The following is a 20,010-nucleotide window of genomic DNA, read 5'->3' on the forward strand; positions in this document are numbered from 1 at the left end:
GAGACAGCCCTTCGGTGGGGATGCTGCTTATCAAATCTCCACTGAAGATTTGCACAAGCTAGCTAGCAGTTGCCATCTGCAGCCTCCTTCCTGGGAAGCAAGTCTTGTCAACCATGTTTAGACAAGCGCGGGGAAGGTTAGACGTGCATCTGCAAAAGGCCAGAGAGATCCGGACCTAGCAAATCTCAGCCCGCCCTTGGCACGGTTACCTTTTCTTTGCTGGGTCGACTCATGATGCACGCGCGGCTCCTTTGCCCGCAAATCCCTCGCAATGGCTCCTTTCTTCCTGTCACCTCCGCTCGCCCAATTTGCCCCGCCCTCTCGCGACTTCTGACATGGTTTCCATCCCGCCCCGCCCGCCCGCCCGCCTTCCTTGGTTCCGCCCATCCAAGCCCGCCTGAAGGCTACGTACAGAAGGGTTGCCCAGCTCGCCTTACGAGCCCCACCCCCGGCTCTCCCAGAGTTCCTGATTGGTTGGCATCCCGTCGGGTCATTTGCATGTCGCCTCCGCTCGGTGAGCCGAAGAGAGCAGCGAAGAGAGAAGTTCGCGCAAAGCTTCTGCAAGTGTCTCTCGGGGTCGCGGAGGGGGAAAACACCGGCAGGCAGCAGCAGCCGCAGCCGCCGCCGCCGACTCCGCTCTGGGCTGCTTTGGGTTTCTTCTCTCCCTCTCCTCCCTCCCCGTCGTTCCTGATCGTTGCTGGGGAAAGGCTGGTTCGCCTTCAGCCGCGCGAGGATTCCTTCCCCCTCCCTCCTCCCATTAGGCGGGTAGGCATTGCCTCCTCCAGAGCCCTGCCGGATCCTCCGCATCTTCTTCTGCTGCTGGCCCAAGATTTTCCATCCATCCCGTCTCCGAGACGGGAAAAGACATGATCTCACTCGGCCCGTGGAATGGCGAGAGCTGGCAGGCGTGAAAAGCCGAAGGCACCACCGCGGGAGCTCCAACCCCAACTGGACTCGCATCCCGACGCCTAAGCTCGCCAACCGTCCTCGGTGGCTTTTGCGAACCGCGCGGGACTCGGCGGTGGCGCCTCGGAGGAGGAGGAGACCGCCGTGCTTTCCTATGGCCGGGATATATAGCTCGCCTTTGAAGACCCTGGAAGACCTAACCTTGGACTCCGGGTATGGGGCAGGGGACTCCTGCAGGTCCCTCAGCCTCTCGTCCTGCAAGTCCAACAGCCAAGCCTTCGCCTCGTCTCAGCCCCGGGGCAACTGGTGGTACTACTCGGGCTCCATGAACAGCCGGAACAACAGCTGGGATACCGTCAACACCGTCCTGCCGGAGGAGCCCGAAGTTGCCGACATCTTCGCCAAATGCGCCAAACTGCCCGAACTCGAGGAATTCCCTTGGAGCGAGGAAGACGTGGAGAAGATCCTGCGGAAGGGGAAGGAAGGGACCAAGAGAGCCTTCAGCCCAGAAGCCGCCAGGAGGCTCTCGATGCTCCTCCGGAGGCCGCTGATCCGGATCTCTCGGGAAGCGCAGCGCCTGAGCGTCATGCACGCCAAGTGCACGCGCTTCGAGATCCAGAGCGCCATCAAGCTGATCCAGAGTTGGTCCTTGTCGGAGAGTTGCGTCCTGGCCACCGTCAAAGCTCTCTCGCTGTACAGCATGAGCGCCGGAGACGGCCTCAGGAAAGGCAAGTCGGCCCGCTGTGGCCTCACCTTCTCCGTTGGCCGCTTTTTCAGGTGGATGGGAGACACCCGCATCTCGGTGCGGATCCACGAGTACGCGGCCATCGCGCTAGCCTCTTGCATGGAGAACCTGGTGGAGGAGATCAAGGGCCGAGTCCTGGCCAGCCAAAACCCGGACGGAGACGGGGCGGGAAGCGAGGTCTCCTCCGAACTTCTCGAGGCGGTGATCAACAACGACGCGGAGCTTTGGGGGGTCCTCCAGCCCTACGAGCATCTCATCTGCGGGAAGAACGCCAACGGTAAGGAGCGCGGGCGGGGGGGGGATGGCACGCAAGTAGCCTTGACCCCTGCGATGTGCGAAATTGGTTTTCTTTGCGCTCCGAAGACTCGGATGTTCTCGGTTTTTCGGGTTTAACACCTGACTCTCTAAGCTATTCTTGAGAATCGGGATGGGAGTTTGACGCAGATTTGCGCACGCCGCTCGGGAAGTTTTCTTGGGGGCATTTGTTTCAGAGGAGCTGCACTTCTTGGTGTGGATGCTAAAATAGCCTAGGTATGCAAAAGAAGCAAATGGTAACTACGGAGGCGGGGGGGGGGCCGCCGGGAAAGCAAAATAATATTTCTCTAAGCGATCTGCTCTGTGTTCTGGAAAGGCAGAGATTAAAAAATGACGGACTACCAACAGAAGAGAATATTTGTAGCTCAGGGTTGGACTGTGAGGTCCAGCACTGATGATGATGTTTGCTAGTTGGGTAATGGAAGTGTCTTGCGAGAAAACAACCAAGTCCAGAAAGTGTCAATGACCCCACAGATAATGATCTAGTTCTAGTAGTTCTAAAAGTACTACCAGTACTTTGCAATATTGCAATATTCTACACACATGCACTTAAATATTTAGTCGCACTTTTTTTTTAGAAGTTTGGAAAGTAATTCCAATGAATTTAGACAGAACCGGAATCTGTTAAGCCATTCATACTATGGGAACATCCAAACTATACTATACAGAATATTTAAGTGTTTGAAGGTAATCCACATAGTTGGTGTGTGCTTGGCATTTGCTGGCCAGAATCCCCAAAATGGAATGAGTTGTATTAATTAAGGGAGAGTGAAAATAAAATAAGATCAAGTCCAGGGGTCTTCAAACTTGGCCCTTTTATGACTTGTGGACTTCAACTCCCAGAATTCCTCAGCCAGCAAAGCTGGCTGAGGAATTCTGGGAGTTGAAGTCCACAAGTCATAAAAGGGCCAAGTTTGAAGACCCCTGATCAAGTCAGTCTGTGAACCAACTAAAGAAAGCAAATGCTATGTGGAATCAGTCAGTTGAAACAGTGCATGCAATTAATTAATGTTGTTAATTATATAGGCAGTCCTTGACTTGATACCACAATTGAGACCAGAACTTCTGTTGCTAAGGGAGGCAGTTGTTAAGTGAGTTGCCCAATTTTATGACTTTTCTTGCCAAGGTTGTTAAATGAACCACTGCGGTTGTTAAGCGAGTTACATGGTCATTAAGCGAATCCAACTTCCCTCATTGCCTTTGCTTGTTGGAAGTCAGCTGGGAAGGTCTCAAATGCCAGTCTCATGACCACAGAATGCTGCAGTCCTGGTGAATACATGCCAGTTGCAAAGCACCTGAATTTTGATCACACGACTATGGGGATGCTGTGATAATCCTAGGTGCAAGGACCAATTTTTTTCAGTGCTGTTGTAACTTTGAACTGTCACTAAATGAATGGCTGTAAATGGAGGCCAACTAGTACATCATAGGATATGACTGATATAATAAGAATGATATTACAGAAACAAAGGCTGACTTCAATAATAACAATAACAATAACAATAATAATAATAAATTTGCCATTAGTCAATTGCAAAAGGTGGCCTTACTAGGAACTGCTTCCATGCTGCGACGATATCTGTAATACCATCAAACACCCACATCTGCCTATCCCAGGTCCTTGGTAAGGACACGATAGGTAGACAAAAATGCCAAATCCAGTCTGAACATCTGGCTGACTGTGCGATGATCAATAATAATAATAAAGTTGGAAGGTACCTTGGAGGTCATCTATTCCAACCCCCTGACAAATGGCTATCCAGTCTCTTCTTAAAAACTTCCAGTGTTGGAGCATTCACCATTTCTGGAGGCAGGTTGTTCCACTGATTAATTGTTCTGTCAGGAAGTTTCTCCTTAGTTCTAGGTTGCTTCTCTCCTTGACTAGTTTCCATCCATTCCTTCTTGTCCTGCCTTCGGGCGCTTTGGAGAATAGCTTGACTCCCTCTTCTTTATGGCAGCCCCTGAGATATTGGAACACTGCTATCATGTCACTCCTCGTTCGTCTCTTCATTAGACTAAAAGCAAGTTGCAAAGTGATTTTTTGGGTGCTCTTCACACTTCATATTAATCGCTCTTTTTTTTAAGCCAGGATGGGCACGCATTTTTCACCAGCATGCCAAAGGCTTTGCTTCAGTCTAGGTTACTCATGGGAAAGTCCTGTTGAACAAATAGTGGGGCTTAAGCTTGTCAGGGCTAATTCATTCTTTTGATTCAGGAAGAACTTGCTTTCTTAAGAAACACAAGATTTTCTGAACACATTTCCTTCCCAGTTCCATGTACAGAAGCCAGCAATTGGACAGCATCTTCTATTATATCTGAAAGCTACTTTAAAGATCCTGATACAATTGTGTCCTCTTTAATCTCTCATTACATCCTGCCTCTGCAGATCCTCATAATACAATTCTGTTCAGAGGGGTCTTTTGGAAAACAACAAGAGCAGTAACAACATTGTTTTTCCTTTGTTTTTTAACTGAATACTCAACCTACAGTCCAAAGTGGTTCAGGACAGGCATAGGTTGCCATCTCATTTACACTCTCTAGGTACTAAATCTTAAACATAAGTAAACTTAGCTGGGTAAAAGCCTAAATACATAGCTTTGGAGAAGGGGATTCCTCCCATCCTACTCAAAATATAATAGCAATTTGCTGAGTGTCTTTTCCCCGTGTATTTATTTCTTTATGTCATTGCATTTATTAGAGCCAGCCACTCTAGGAGATTCTGGTTGGCTGTACATTGCTACCAGTTCTAATGCGGCGGTTAGGTAGGGTGTAGCTGGCTGAACCTTATATGGAACTCACTATATCATCATGTCTATTAGGTGACTCACAGTCAGACTTTCAACTCTGTCACCCATGTCTATGTTACATTCTGTCTAAGTGCTTGGGAGTGTAATGATAGTATTAAAGAGATGTTCCTGGAAATAGTGAGGAAAAATATGAAAATCAAACCAAGTACTGTCTGGTTTCACCTTGGTGTCACTAGTGCCATCCTGCGTCAGTTTCACCAAGGGTGCTGATACATTATCTCAATTACAGTTGTCTTGTTTTGATTATACAAGTTGATAAGTAACTTTAAAGCAGGAAATGACTAAAGGTATTCCAGTTAAGGCTGTCTTGTCATCAGTATAGGATAGGGCAGCATATATTGGCTGTGAGAAAAATCTCAGTCTGTTGACAATTGCCATTCACAAAATAATAGTGCTACAGACTGAATTTAGCCCAGATCAGCTTCTGCCCTTCGCGGTCAAAAGAAGAGAAGAATCCTCCTAGATCAGACAATTGCAAGAGTCTGTTAGTCTCACAGTAACAACCAGATGCCTGTGGGAAGCACAAACATAGGACATGTTTCTCTTTCTGTTTTCCTTCTGCCTTTCTGTCTTTATTTTGAACAAGTTTACATCCCTTGTTTAGCTGGGAAATTTCTTTTTTGTTCTAACAGCTTTCTTGATGCCATTTTTAGCCATGCTGAACAGCGATGGGACATAATTTGATCTTGCTTTACCTGCCGTGCGCATTCTAGGAGTTTCTGTTATTGTGGTTTTGAGTTGCCACTAAATATTATTGAAAAATTCAGTCTATTGACTTTCCCCATCAACTTTAGTAATTTGTTTCACTTCTTGTTCTTAAGCTGTTTGTTTGGGAGTTAGAAGTGACAGTCCTGGATTTGACAATCTGCCTCTGATAAATTAAGCTTGACAGCAAAGCTATTTTTCCATGTGATTTGATGCTCCCTATGCAGAGGGAATTGCAATGGAAGGCAGAGCTGAAAAGGCTGCTGGAGAGGGGAAAGACTGGATGGGAAATTAAAAAATGGGCTGTGGTTTCTGTCTCACTGAGGCTGTGCAGGGAAAGAGAATTCTGAAAGCAGACCTTCCCCGTGTTTTGCAAGTTGCAACAGTTTAAGAGAAGCTAATTTTTATTTCTGACTCTATTCAAAAGCAAAAGCAGATGTCAGGAATTATGCAAAAGTAACCCTCCCCATTAAAAAAAATGTTTTTAAAGGTTACTAGTTTGTTGTGTTTTTGTCTTACTTCCAGTGGAACAGATTTATTTTATAAAGTTGCACATTTTTATCATTAATTTATTTAACGCAGAAATATATATTAAAAGTAAGAAGTGGAATTATTTTTGTCCAATCCTAGCCACATTCAAATCATTAGTTTTATTCATAGGTTGGAAGTTGTACAAATTCATTTTAAGTGGTCACTGGTCACAAAAGTTGAAAACTCTTGCTTTAATCTGCTTCCATTACATTCCAGTCTGGATGGAATGCAATATTTTCATCCTCATCCTCTACAAAATGATTGATCCCGAATTGGAAACTCCCCAACTCTTAGTTGTTGTTCTCCCCCCCCCCCCAGGTCAACTTATACTAGCCACTCTTCAAAATGAAACTTACTATCTATTGGAAATGTATCATTTTTAATATTTTGATTACCTACACAAACTTTTACATCACCCCTTTCTTTTTCCAGTCCACTTTATTAGGAATAAAAGCAGTGAATAAACAAAAGTATAATTATTCCATTGCTACATGGTGCTATATAGTACACAGCTCAAAGTTTCTGGAGTGTCTGTCTAACCAAGATGCTGATTTAGAAAAAAAAAGCCCAAGAAAAAGATTTCTTTCTAAATGAACAAACTGAATGGACTGAGGCTTGTATAATGTGAAAAGTTAAGGAGATATGAAAAGAAATATTTATAAGTATTGAAAATGTGAAGTAGCTATGTTACAATCATGAACTGGATACAAAGCTCTGATTTGTCATACAAAGGATGGGTTTCATTTCACAGTGTTCTATGCTTTTTTAGATCATTCCATCAAATATATTTATTTAGATATAAATTCTGACTTCCTGTGCCCACATGTGCATTTAATTTAGCTTTAGGAATGTATTTATTGTGTTAACAAGGAACATGGAATGCAAGACACGGAGTCCGTGGAGTGCACTTGATTACTTGAATTTTGCAAAATGAAACTGAGCAAGTGTTACTTTAATTGGGGGGGGGGAAAATGGAACTCGGTTTTTCAGTAGAAATTAATTCTTTTAGAGATAAGGTGGCAACAATACTGAATGATTAAGTAGATTCAATTTCTCATAGCAGGAATAAGTTTTGTTTCAAGATATACACATTCTGCACTTTTGATTTGAAGATTAAAGACTCATGTTTCTTAGATGGTCAGTCATTTCACCAAATCCAGATTTTAACCTCTGCTACCTATATCCACCCGTGAGTGACAGTGATTCTGCTGATACCGTACTTCCCTGAAAAATAACACTGGGTCTTATATTATTATTTGCTCCAAAAGACACATTAGGGCTTATTTTCCAGTTAGGTCTTATTTTCGGGGAAATGCAGTACTAAATGCGTCCGTCTGGCTGACTATCTTAACTGGGGCTTATTCTGGGGGTGGAACTTATATTACAAGTGTCCTGAAAAATCATGGTAGATCTTATTTTCTGGTTGGGTCTTATTTTTGGGGAAACACGATAGTTTTACTCTGAGAGGAAAAGGTCTCTGAAACCCGAGTAGCTGGTTCTGAGAAAGTTTCTAGAGGTGACCTGTTGCCTCTTTTATTAGTTCCAGTTCTTGATAACATTAGCCAGAAAGATACTCTGACCTAAAGAGGCTCTTTAGACCAACAATACTAGAAACTAGCATTTTACACAACATGAAATTTGGCCCTGACATTTTTTTTTAAATGGTGACACTTTTCAATCAAAGCTACTATAGGTTTGGGGGGGAAAATAGATGTTTCTAAAAGGAAGGAAAGCTGAGCAGTTTTTACATAGTTACTGATTTTGGAAATGTAAATTATACTTAAGTGGAAAATACTGAGTTATTATCTTAGAAAATATAAACTGCTTTTGGATTTTGTAGAGATATCTATCCTTTAGATGAAGAAACAGAGTGCTAGCTCATCATTTTTCTAAGCTGTATACTTTGGACTAATTGTTACTGCTTAGGATCACTGGGGAAATCCTCAACAATTAATACAAGCCTTCTGTTTCTTTAAAGTCTCTCCAGTAAATATCTTAAAACAAACTCTGTCTGTTGATATAGGTTTACTCCTTACTTTAAGGGCCAAAAACAGGCCTAAAAGTTGCTAGGAGAGCAACTGCATTTATTACCCTCAGTGAGGATTAAGTTGGTATCCTAAAGTTGCTTTAGCTATGATTCAGTTTAGATATGACTTCACAAGGCAGGTGGTCATCTGTCATATCAGTCATTCTTTCCTATCTCCCAGGGTGAGAAATACTAATGCTGATTTATCTTGCCCGAAAATAATTGTATTAATCCAAGGATATTAGGCAAAGGAGTGATAAGTAAAGAGAATTAATGATCATCACCTTAGTAGATTACCTCTGGTTGTTCGAATGCAGAAATACTGCAAAACGTAATTTGTTTCCATATGTTCTATATAATGCAAGTTATGCTTACATAATTATTTCAAGAGTGCTGCATAAAGAAATGCTGTGTTCCAGTCTGTGGAATGTCGGATTTGGCATTCTACTGAACAGCTACTTGTTGGGTGTATAAGATGCTGAATATTTCTGAATCGCTTACATCTTACAAGAGACGCACTATTTCTGTAAGACTACAGGAGATGCCACCTATTGTTTTTAATTAATCGTTTCCATATTCTTTTTGTTGAAAAAATGGTTGACTGTGTTTAAACTCTTTATAAAACAAGCTGTGAACAATTGGTAAAAGTGTACTTGTTAATTTCACTATTCTAATTTATAAGGAAAGAGGTGCCCTATACAGGATATTGGAATCTTTTGGGGGAAGCTCGGATTGTTTCAAATGGAGACTTAGGCAAAAAAATCAATGCACAATATTGGATGAATAAATAAATCTACAAAATATGCTAGAGTTTTAAAAACCTGATTTGGCACAGTAATCGAGGCAAACATTGATCAAATTCAAGCCTTTGTGTTTGTGGGAATCTGTTGAGTATAGTTGTAACATTCCACATTAAGAAACTTTTTAAGGAAATGTTACACAGAGAAGTTTGTAGGTCTGTGTGGATATCACACAAACAAAATCTATTATGGTTCCTAACTGAGTTCTTGTAACTTGGTCTTTTACCCAACTGATAAATTGGTATCATCTGATAAAACTAATACAATAAATTTATTATACTAAATTAACATTTATCAGTTGCAGTGGTGGATAGTTTTAAAGTGCTATAATATATTAACGTATTTTGTACTTTCTAAATGTATTTTGATATGAGGGATGTAGATGGTTTTAAAAAAATTACAGGAGGGGACTTTAAAACAACAGTCTTTAACTGGAAAATAATGGCTACACTGGAATTAAGCTCTAGCATCAGTACCTTTTTGATTTTATTGATGGTGATATTTTTAAGAAGTAGCATCTATATAAAAAAGATGAAAACTGGATAATGCGTGAGGATAAGGAGTATTTAGGGGATGTGGCTAAAAGAGTGAAGATGGCACCCACATCAGCACGATCTGTTCTGCCCCTTTCTCTCTCTCTCTCTCTCTCTCTCTCTCTCTCTCTCTCTCTCTCTCTCTCTCTGTGTGTGTCTGTGTGTCTGTGTATGCTGCATATTATTTATTTTTATAGATTTTAATGACAATGAAACACACAGCTGTTCAAAGTTGTCACTGAAGTCATATACATATACATTAAGAATACAACAAAGCTGTAATATACTCTTCACTAATGAATGAGAGAAGGAAAATAAATACAAATGGGCACATAATCAAATAAACCCTTGGATCTTTCCTTAAGTATGATGCTTGGTGAATATATGCCACATTCATAGCTCAGATACATTTATTAAATCAGTACAATGATTTAACGTGTAGCATATTATACATGGATTAGCAATAAATATTAACATTTTACCTAGATTAGTAAACATAATAAAATATAAATGTTAAAAAGATTTATGTTTAAATACCAATGTCTAGGCCACCTAACCATTGAAGTGCAGCATTATTTATATTTTTTTAAAAATTGAAAGTTCATCACAGAGCTTTGATCACACCACATCTGGGGGTGATCTCATCTTAACTTTTTTTTAACCATAAGCTGTCAATACTCCTGAAAGTATTCTAAATTGTAAATTGGAACAAGTTAACTGGAGTTTTTAATGTTCATTTACAATCTCATCCATTCATTGTACTGATTTAATAAATGTATCTGAGCTATGAATGTGGCATATATTCACCAAGCATCATACTTAAGGAAAGATCCAAGGGTTTATTTGATTATGTGCCCATTTGTATTTATTTTCCTTCTCTTTCATTAGTGAAGAGTATATTACAGCTTTGTTGTATTCTTAATGTATATGTATATGACTTCAGTGACAACTTTGACAAGCTGTGTGTTTCATTGTCATTAAAATCTATGTTCTAATTCTTTGGTGAGATGCAAGTCCTGAACAGCAGAATTACCTTGTAATGGGTGTTCTGTATTCCAAAGACAGTGCCACTCTGAACAGTTGAACTGTAGTAGCCGAAGTGTTTGGAGAGTAGCTCATTAATTTTAATAAGCTATTATCTTCATTGCTGTGTTCAGTGGAATTACGTCTGCATAAGAAAATAGCTGCAAATCTGATAAATGAAACTAGCAGGCTGCAAGAACATTGCTCATCTACAATTCCATTTGCCTGAAAATCAGCATTAGAGTATTTTAGAACAGCTCAAAAAGTTGAGTTGAGCCAGAAGACTCGGTTGTACATAGTTGCTGGCAATAAAATGAATCATGCTTTTAGTTCTTTTGTTTGTAGGAGAGTCTGCCTACATGTTTCAAGCTAATATGCCTGGAGGAATCCGCCCCAATGAAATTGAGGACTTTCCCTGATAATTAATTTCCATAAATGCCATAGGCAACCGTCATAAATATAACTGACTAGATTCCCACACAAGCTAATATTTCAGGGGCAACTAATGTGTCAGGATAACTTTACATAACCATGTCTGCCACTGGATTACAGTTTCGGGTGTTCATTTGCTGATGTATGGTAGAAAAATATCAAGAAAACATAATGAAAACATAAAGCTTTTTTTTTAAAGTCAACTTTCACATTTAATGGACTGTCTTCAAATTTAAAACAATCTAATGTGAGAAAAAGAAATCATATGCATATTTATATAAATCATTAACTGATGTAACAAAAACTGTTTTATAAGGCAGAATCTAGCAAGTTATCCATTGCATCACTTGGAATTATGCATGGATTCCAATCACTGACATCAAACTACAGGCTTACTTTCTCTGATGCAATGAGGCTTTTATTACCAATAGTCAATCATTATAGTCTTTTTTTACACATACTTTGCAAAATACTAGAAAATATGGAGTGGTTATCCATTTACTTGCAACAGTTGTTTACATTCCTAATAAATATGTAGCAGCCTGCCATTGACAATGTTTTTGCCTATACATAGATTTTCATATATAATATTCCAAAGCACGTTCTGCATTCTTGAAGGATGGCAGATAACCCAGTATGTGTGGATCGGTTTGTCCGTAATTGCCTATAATGCTATCAACAACAAAAACTCTTTATAAGTACAGTATATCTTTCTAATTCCAATTTAACTGAAGAGGAATTTAAAATAAAGCAATAATTCCTTCAAACTGCTTCCCTGCATTCAGTTTTCCCTAGTTAATCTTTTGAGCAATGACCTTGTGTGTATGTATGTATGTCATGCGACTGTGTATATGTGTGTGTATTAATATTAAATATGGATCTGAAGTGAAGAGATGACCATATTCTGCTTGTTCTAGTTATACATAATATAGCATTCAAATAGTTTTTTTTGTAAATAGTATTAAATTTAACTAAACTGTAAACTAACCAGTGTGCAGTTAATGCATCAAGGGAGAGAAAGATAGCATAGATCAGTAGACTTTAATTTCTGGTACAAAAAGTGAAATAAGCGTTGATAGAGGTAGAATTAATCTCCAAATTAGATTTTTACCATTTGTAACTTTAACTAGGTACATAGCAGCTTGACTTTGAATGCTTTGAATACTATTCATAGTGAGACCAAGATCCAGGCTCACATTCTCCTTTTCCTACTACAATATGGCAAGATGGTACTACCTTATTTGTAAATTAGATCTGCCTGATTATGCAGGGGGGGGAATTAGTTTTCTAAGTGGGTAGAATAGAATGCTTCTGCACTTTGAATGTGGGGCCTGGGAGAGGAGAACAGAAATGTGTAAGGGATTCTTCCCCCACCCCCAAACTTATCTATTTGTTTTTTTCCCTGTGGACTTTCACATCCCTAAATTGTATCTCAGTGGATAATTTAAAGTGGGCCATTTTCATTCAAGTGGTGTTTTCTTAAAAGAATGGAAGATGGAGGAACAAGGAACTCGAAGGCAGACTGATAATCTCTGCCTGTGCCAAGTTGCAGACATTTAGAAGCTAATAGGTCTTTTTGTCTAGATTTAAACATTTGTTTCTGAACTGAGAGATTCCTTGGAAAGATAAACTTTTCTAAAATAAAACAGGGATAAGACTTAAATACTTTTCAAGACATAGGATTTGAAGTACATACAGCACTAAGAAATATTACTCTATTTCCATATTTTCATTTTTAAAAAATGCTGGTAGGAGGACAGCTCTGAATCCAGACTGAGGAAGAATGAAATGGATTTAGACCTTTGCCACACAGATTGTTTTCCCTTTCAAAAATATATTTTCTAAATCTACTATTAGACAGGAGGCAGAGTGATATATGGCCTCCTAGCCTTTTCACTCCCCTAGTCATAGCCACTTTTAGGGATGGTTTTCATAAATAATAATAATAATAAAAGATTAAGGAAAGGGGTTATACCCTTCCCTTCTTCCTTCTCCTCTGCCATAAATATAGTCTGGATTGGTGGTCTTTGTAGTTTTTTTTAATGCTAACTATATAGCCTTGTGTTATCTTGAAATGTAGGATTGGCCCAAGATTTTTTGCTGTTTGAAATGAAGACTAAAGGGGACGTTTTGGGCGCATCCTGCTCCCTGTTTATAAGGCAACTGATCACTGAATATTACTTCAGTGCCAGCAATATTAGAACAGTAGATTCTACTATTCAGTTAAGCATAGTTAAAAACTCCAGTTCTTCATCTTCATGCCTTGTTCCCCAGCTTCTGCAGCGTACAATCATTTTACTTAATAGTGTATCTGTGGTTGACTAACACCATTTTAATATTGAGTTCATACAGTTTTCTGAAATCAGGATTGTATGAAAATACCATGGGCCTCTGCCATTACGGAGTGGAAGCTAAAGAAACAATAAACCCAATTCACACGAATAAGAAGAAGAAAGAGAAGAAAAAGTGTAACTGGGTGTATTTCCTCAAGGATGTTTCTTCTTATCGTCCATTGGCCAAAAAAAAAGAAAAGAAAAATAAAACTATATTGACAGAGTTAACACGCCAGAACAATGTCCGTATCTATGCTGGAACTCTTTGCTGACCTCTAAATCCTGTTTTAAGTTTTATGCTTGTGATTAAGAAAACTGTCCTGTTTTCCCAGTAGACAAGTAGGAATATTTTCTTCTTAGAAAATATATACATGACTAATTACTTTTGGCAGCCAAGATTATGGAATGACTTAAACCTGAAATAACACCTAAGCTGTTCTATAACTCAGTGGGATTTCCTATACAATAGTTGGGTTTATAAAATAGCATACTGTTATTCTTCAACTAGCACTAAATTCAGAATAATCAAATAAGCTTCTTGGATTACTTATAAAAAAGGTACAATTTGCCAAATGCATCCTCATATTCTGAAGATCAGACCTTGAGAATCAAGATAAAAATATTCAGAATCAAAAGAGAAAGAGTTTTATTATAAGGGAACCCTCCACATACTGTCAGGAAAATGTCCTGGGTTGTTGCCTATCTATAGAATATGATTTGCTTTAACTGAAACTGAAAGTCATCAGACCAAATTGTGGCACCTTTCTCTCCCCCGTGCAGGGCTTCTCAACACAATTTTTCGACCCTCCCCCCCATTTTGACAAACTTCCTTTATATTGGAAAGAGCTGAAAGCCAATATGGTGTAGTGCTGGACTTCCCAGATTTCCAGGTAGTAGTTCGCCCTCATCCCAGGAAGTTCATCAGGTGCTTTTGGGCCAGATCTTCTTCCTCATCCCAACCTAATTTACAGGATAGAATTGGGAAAAATTGGAAGGCAGGATATCTTTAATGCTTTGAGGTCTTGAATGAAAAGTGTAATATAAATCAAGTTAAATAAAGCGATGTAGAATTGAGAATTGATAAAAATTATGAGAGCCTTGTGTAGTGATTAGGACATAAGGGTAGAAACTGGAAGACTATGCAGGTATTACTCCAGGCAGTCACCAGGATTCAAAAATTGAATTGCAGAAACACATGTTATTAAAAAAACCTGTATTTGACTTATTACTGCAGTTTCTTTCAAATTTTGTGCTGTTAGAATCAGAGTTTAAGATGTAAGGATATGCCATCAACTGCTAAGCTTGTAAGCCGCCCTGAGTCTTCGGAGAAGGGCGGGATATAAATGGAATTTTTTTTAAAAAAACTGCTTTACATAGCAGTGTAATAGAGTGAATGATGGCTATTATATTGGTAGTTGTCCACACAGTTATGATATATAACAGGGGTGTCAAACTGCCAGCCCGCAGGCCAGATGCATCATAGTGAAACCGCACCCACCCCATTGCTGGCAATGGAAAAAAAGGTCGTGATACATCGTGACACATCATGTGACATTGCGAGTTTGATACCCTTGATGTATAAGGACCTAGCAATGTTTAACATACAATGGGCTTTTCAAAGGATTTAGAACATTTTATTCTTTAAGGAATGAATGCCTTGCATTATGATCCTGGGAAAAATGTATTTGGATTAAGTTCAAACCTGTGTGTATATCACACCAGAATGAAGGCCTCTTGGGTACCACTAGATGACCAGTAGGACCTAGGAATCCATGAGGACCCATAATTTGCTCATCAGCTGTGTCTGGAAGGAGTCCTATACCAGCCAGAGGTAAAAGATGGAAGATCCTTATGTCCAGGGGTCCACTGAGTTTTCCTAGAGTTGTGTAACAACCTGTTCTTCTCCTTTCAGACACTCACAGCCTCCCAGCAGTGGGGGAAATAAAACCTAATGACATCATTTGAATAGTACAGGGCAAAGGTATATAATCTCATGCTGACATATGTCAAATAAGAATGGGATGAGAGTTGAGCCCTGAGGCAAAACTGAGGCCTAGGTCTTGACTTCTCTAACTGGAACCAGCCTCAGCGGAAGGAGGAGAACCTCTACAACATCCTGCTCCCACTCCCAATTCTCTAAGCTGATCCAAAAGTATATCTTGATCAAAAATATTGAAGGTCACCAAAAGATCTATAAAGGTGTGGACAGATAGATCTCCCTCATCCTGATCCAATTAGAGGTCACCTCAGTGCAATCTCAGTATTACAAGCCAGCCTGAAGTCTGAGGGTCTAAATCAGGGGTGTCAAACTGCCATCCCGCGGGCCGGACGCATCATCAGGAAACCGTGCCCACTCCATTGCTGGCAATAGAGAAAAAGCTTCGATATGTCACGCAATGTCACATGACATCACGAGTTTGACATGTCTGGTCTAGATAATCCATTTCCTCCAAATCTACCACCTTCTCAACAACATTGCCTAAAGGAAGTATTCACTATTGCTTATACCCAACTCCATGTAATTTCATAGAAGGCCTTAACTAACCAGAAGAGATATGGAGCTAAAATATAGAGCTGCAGTACCCTATCCATTCTTCAGAATTTACAGGCTCAAACACTCCCCGGGTACAGTAACTAGGCTAATTCCATAGCCTACCAAACAAAAGCCCACTAAATTAAATACTTTCTTCGGTATAGTAATAAAAATAGATTACAAATTGATGGATTTTTAATCTGTCAGTTTTGATTTATCAGATATAAAATCTATGAAAAATGTTTATAATAAAGATAATTTTATGGCTGGATATACACAAGTGGTGCCATGGTATTTGGTCATTGCAATTTTTAAAATGACCTCATACCAGGGATGTCTTCTGAGCATAGTAAAAAAGTCAAGTTGGCACAACTATTTTTTGTGTGTCATGTATGCCATCTGACTACTTTTTAATCATACATTGCAGAAAGCCATTTATATATTTTGGAAGAAAATCACTAAAATGATTGCTTTCTATCCATGAAGCTACATCTATAGCTATATCAAGGCTTCATGACCTGTGAGCCATTAATCTTAATTCATCAGCCATCAACTATTTCTTGCCAAATGTTTGAAAATCTCTATTTTGGTGAGCAACAAGATGAAGTTCAACCCCGTCTGAATTCTCCATTCAAATGGTTTCTTGGTTCATCAGTTGTGTGTGTTGTGGCAACCAGGACCATGCCCGTTTCTGAATGTGAATACCTGGGTTGCTACCTAGTCATAATTTTTATAATTTACTCATTGTTTAAGTTCTAGTCTGAGATGCATATTTACTGTGGATGCAATTTTGCTATATTTTTGTAAGGGTTGAATTAGAGGCCAATAGACGTTAAATCAGTCTTGCTTTTATTCTCCAAAGAATGATTTCTGGAGGTGGCAAAGAGGAGCACCAAGTATGCTGTACAAAAAAGGCAAGTGGAAAGAACAAGAACAGTTATTGTGCAGAAATACAATGCATATTTTGTATGCTATATTTGCTCCCAAAATTCAACTTAATATTCTGTTTGCAAAATAAACAACTAAATAGGCCTGATGTCTATTTTTATTTTATTAGAAAACATGAAAACAATTGGATCCATTACAACAGGGGTGTCAAACTGCCAGCCCATGGGCCGGATGCGTCCTCCGGAAGCCGCGCCTACCCCATTGTTGGCAATGGCAAAACTGTCCCGATACGTTGCACACGTCACGTGATGTCACGAGTTTGACATGTCTGTGTTACAATATGAGGTCTCTGATAAACCCATTTTAATTCAAGTACTTCTTTAACTCGCCTGATTAAAAATTAAAGTTTGTATAAATTTGTGTATCAGTACTGCTTGACCAAATTCTAGAATTTCAGCACTCTACTCAGTAATAAGGATCCATGAGAATTTTGTTTGAAAGATATTTTCTATATAAAAATTAAATTTTAGGTATGATGAAAAGAGCACAGAAAGAAGCAGAGCTGAATGTGTAGCTCTTGAAACTCTGGATTTGATTTCCCTGTGTGTTTGACCATGTTCCTGTCAAGTTCCTTATCTATAACTGTTATATGGCAGACGGATAGAAATACTTATGCCAATAGAGCAGGGGTGTCAAACTCAATTTCACTGAGGGCCGCATCAGCATTGCAGTTGCCCTCAGGGGGCCGGGTGGGTGTGGCCTGGGTGGGCGTGGCCTACTGGGTGGGCGTGGCTAAAGTGTGTATGGCCTACTGGGTGGGCGTGGCCAGCTCTACATCATTCACATCAAGGGTGCCTATGGGGGGCCTGGGCAGGAGTGGGACAGATCTGAGGGTCTCTGGCAGGAGGAGGTTCTCTGGGCCAGGGCCAAGGCATCGGGGGCCGTCCCCTCACTGTTTCCAGGATGGCTTCGCAGGCCGCATGAAACCACTTCACGGGCCAGATCTGGCCCCCGGGCCTTGTGTTTGACATGTCTGCAATAGAGGCATTTACTGAATTTGATCAGAAGAAAGAATTCTTTTTTAATCTATCAAAATTGACAGATTTCTTGACATAAACTTCTTAAGAGTTTGAAAAATCAAATCTAGAAGAAAATTTACCTGGCAGTTTCATCTATCCTTACTAATACAATATTTTGAAAGGGCTGGTAGCATCAGTAGTATCCCCAGTGCTAAGTAATCTATATTGTAAGATTAGTAGGGCGCATCTCTGTTTACATTTGCATCATAAGAAATGCTAGATTAGGGTAAAATCAAAACTGTGAATTTTGGTATGTCACATTGCACTATAATCCTGTAATCCACTAATGAAAAGGTAGTTGGCCTACTGGTGTTGCTCAAAATTATGAAGTACTTTATTTATGTGCTTTAAAAAAACCTGTCACATAATTTTCCTTGCACAGATTTGTGTTTGCAGATTTAAACACCTAGGATAAAACAGAGAAGTGGTTCCTCTAAAGAAGGTTAGAAAGTCGGGTTATTTTGGCACCTATACAAATACTAGTAAGACATATGTTACCAATAATTCTATTAACATGCATACAAATCTATTATTTCAGTACTGTATCGGATTAAGAGTAATTCACTGGTGAGCTAATGTTCAGTGAGTTTAGCAACATCTGATTCACATGGTTAATTCAAATATATTAGATGTGCAGATGGTTTAATTAGATACTTAGAAGCAGGCAATATCATGACGGACAGTGCTCAGCCTTGGGGTCTTAAACTCAAAATTATAACAAGGAACACAGGAGGTTTTGTTCATTTAGTCTGAACAACTGCGAAAGCTTCACATATATTAATACAATATTACGTCAAAAGGGAAGAGAATTGTGATATGCAACCTTATTGCAAAATAAAAGTACAGGTAGTCCTCAGCTTACAACAACAGTTCATTTATTGATCATTCAAAGTTAAAACGGCACTTTAAAAGTGACTTATGACCGTTTTTCTCACCTATGACCATTGCTGCGTCCCCAGGGTCACATGATCAAAATTCAGATGCTTGGCAACTGACTCATATTTATGACAGTTGCAGTCTCCTGGGGTCATGTGAGTCCCCTTTTGTGACCTTCAGACATACAAAGTCAGTGGGGAAGCCAGATTCACTTAACAACCATGCTACTAACTTAACAACTACAGTGATTCACTTAACAACAGTGGCAAGAAAGGTTGTAAAATGGGGCAAAAATCACTTAACAACTCACTTAGCAACAGAAATGTGGTCAATTGTGGTCACAAGTCAAGGACTACCTGTACCTTTTTGGCTTTCTACTTTGGCCACAACAAAGGATCTGGGTTAGTATTGCCTTTGGAGTTGAGTCCCTGATAGAGCACCATTGTATGGAGAGCCGTTAAGAGGACCAAAGCTGTTTGTTTTATACAAGAGATCTTGAGAAAAATACCCTAATGCAAAAGTGCTGAAATTCCAGGCAGAGGCACTTTCCCCTCCCCTTTTCTCTGCACTAGGTTTGCAGATCATGCCCACATCCCCCAGTACTTGACGTCTCCTCCACCTGAAGGATGGAGAGAGAGGGACAAAGGAGCAAGGTCATCGCCACCGTGACATCTTCTTGCTACAGCTTTATATGAGAAGCAAAGGCGGGTCAAGAGGCTGCTGCATCCCTAGACAGCTCCCACATAAAAAAATGGGATAAAAGGCAAAAACAAAGAGCACAATAATTAATTTCACTTGAATGAGCAAGCGAAAACGCCCAGGATGGCTCGCACATGGCCTCTGACACTGCTTTGTGGCCCATCTGAGACACCTTCTGATTGCATGGCTAAAATTCAGCAACAAGGTTTTCTGGTTTCCAGAGATACCTTTTGCTGCCTTTGGCTACCTAAAGCTTGTATAAAGAATTGATTTTGATAATACGGTAATTGTTGTGCAAAAAATATTTGAGCCTTAATGGGTATATTGGCAATTGCCGCTGGTGCACTATTATTATTATTATATAAAATATAATGCTATATTATATACTGCTCAAAAAAATAAAGGGAACACAAGATAAGACATCCTACTATTAAATACAGTACATTGTGTTGTTTAAGTGTTCCCTTTATTTTTTTGAGCAGTATATTAAGTAAATTAAAAGGAGCCTGTTAACATTTTTGATGTCCCCACTTCTCTTCCCTGTGGTTGGATAGTGATCCTTAAGAATCCCCTACTTTCTAAGCACATGCATATACAGTAATTTAAACATCTGTTGTTTTTAGTTAGTGGTACTTATCTGAAGTTACGGTATTATTGCAATGCATGATTTATAACTTCAACACCAGTAAAAGACCCTTTCAGAAAATTAATTCTAGCAAGTGACATGCCAGGGCTATCCAGAGTGCTAACTTACATCCTCCCTTTTAAAGTTTTGTCTT

At 39.8% G+C, this 20,010-nt stretch overlaps 2 protein-coding genes across 2 annotated transcripts in view; one reads left to right on the forward strand and one right to left on the reverse strand.

Annotated features, from left to right (window-relative positions):
- The window catches only part of LOC308676103 (catalase-like), a 43,966-nt gene extending 43,659 nt beyond the window's left edge, over nucleotides 1-307 (reverse strand). Inside the window, exon 1 of the mRNA XM_081341831.1 lies at nucleotides 210-307. Coding sequence (XP_081197957.1) covers nucleotides 210-233 — 24 coding nt within the window. The 5' untranslated portion in view covers nucleotides 234-307. The remainder of the gene's footprint in view (nucleotides 1-209) is intronic.
- A 269-nt stretch (nucleotides 308-576) lies between these two features.
- Nucleotides 577-20,010, forward strand: part of ABTB2 (ankyrin repeat and BTB domain containing 2) — a 158,993-nt gene continuing 139,559 nt past the window's right edge. The window contains exon 1 of the mRNA XM_081341818.1: nucleotides 577-1,928. Coding sequence (XP_081197944.1) covers nucleotides 1,061-1,928 — 868 coding nt within the window. The 5' untranslated portion in view covers nucleotides 577-1,060. The remainder of the gene's footprint in view (nucleotides 1,929-20,010) is intronic.

Source organism: Vipera berus, assembly GCF_964194415.1.
Source record: "Vipera berus genome assembly, chromosome: 1".
In the NCBI taxonomy this organism is placed as follows: Eukaryota; Metazoa; Chordata; class Lepidosauria; order Squamata; family Viperidae; genus Vipera; species Vipera berus.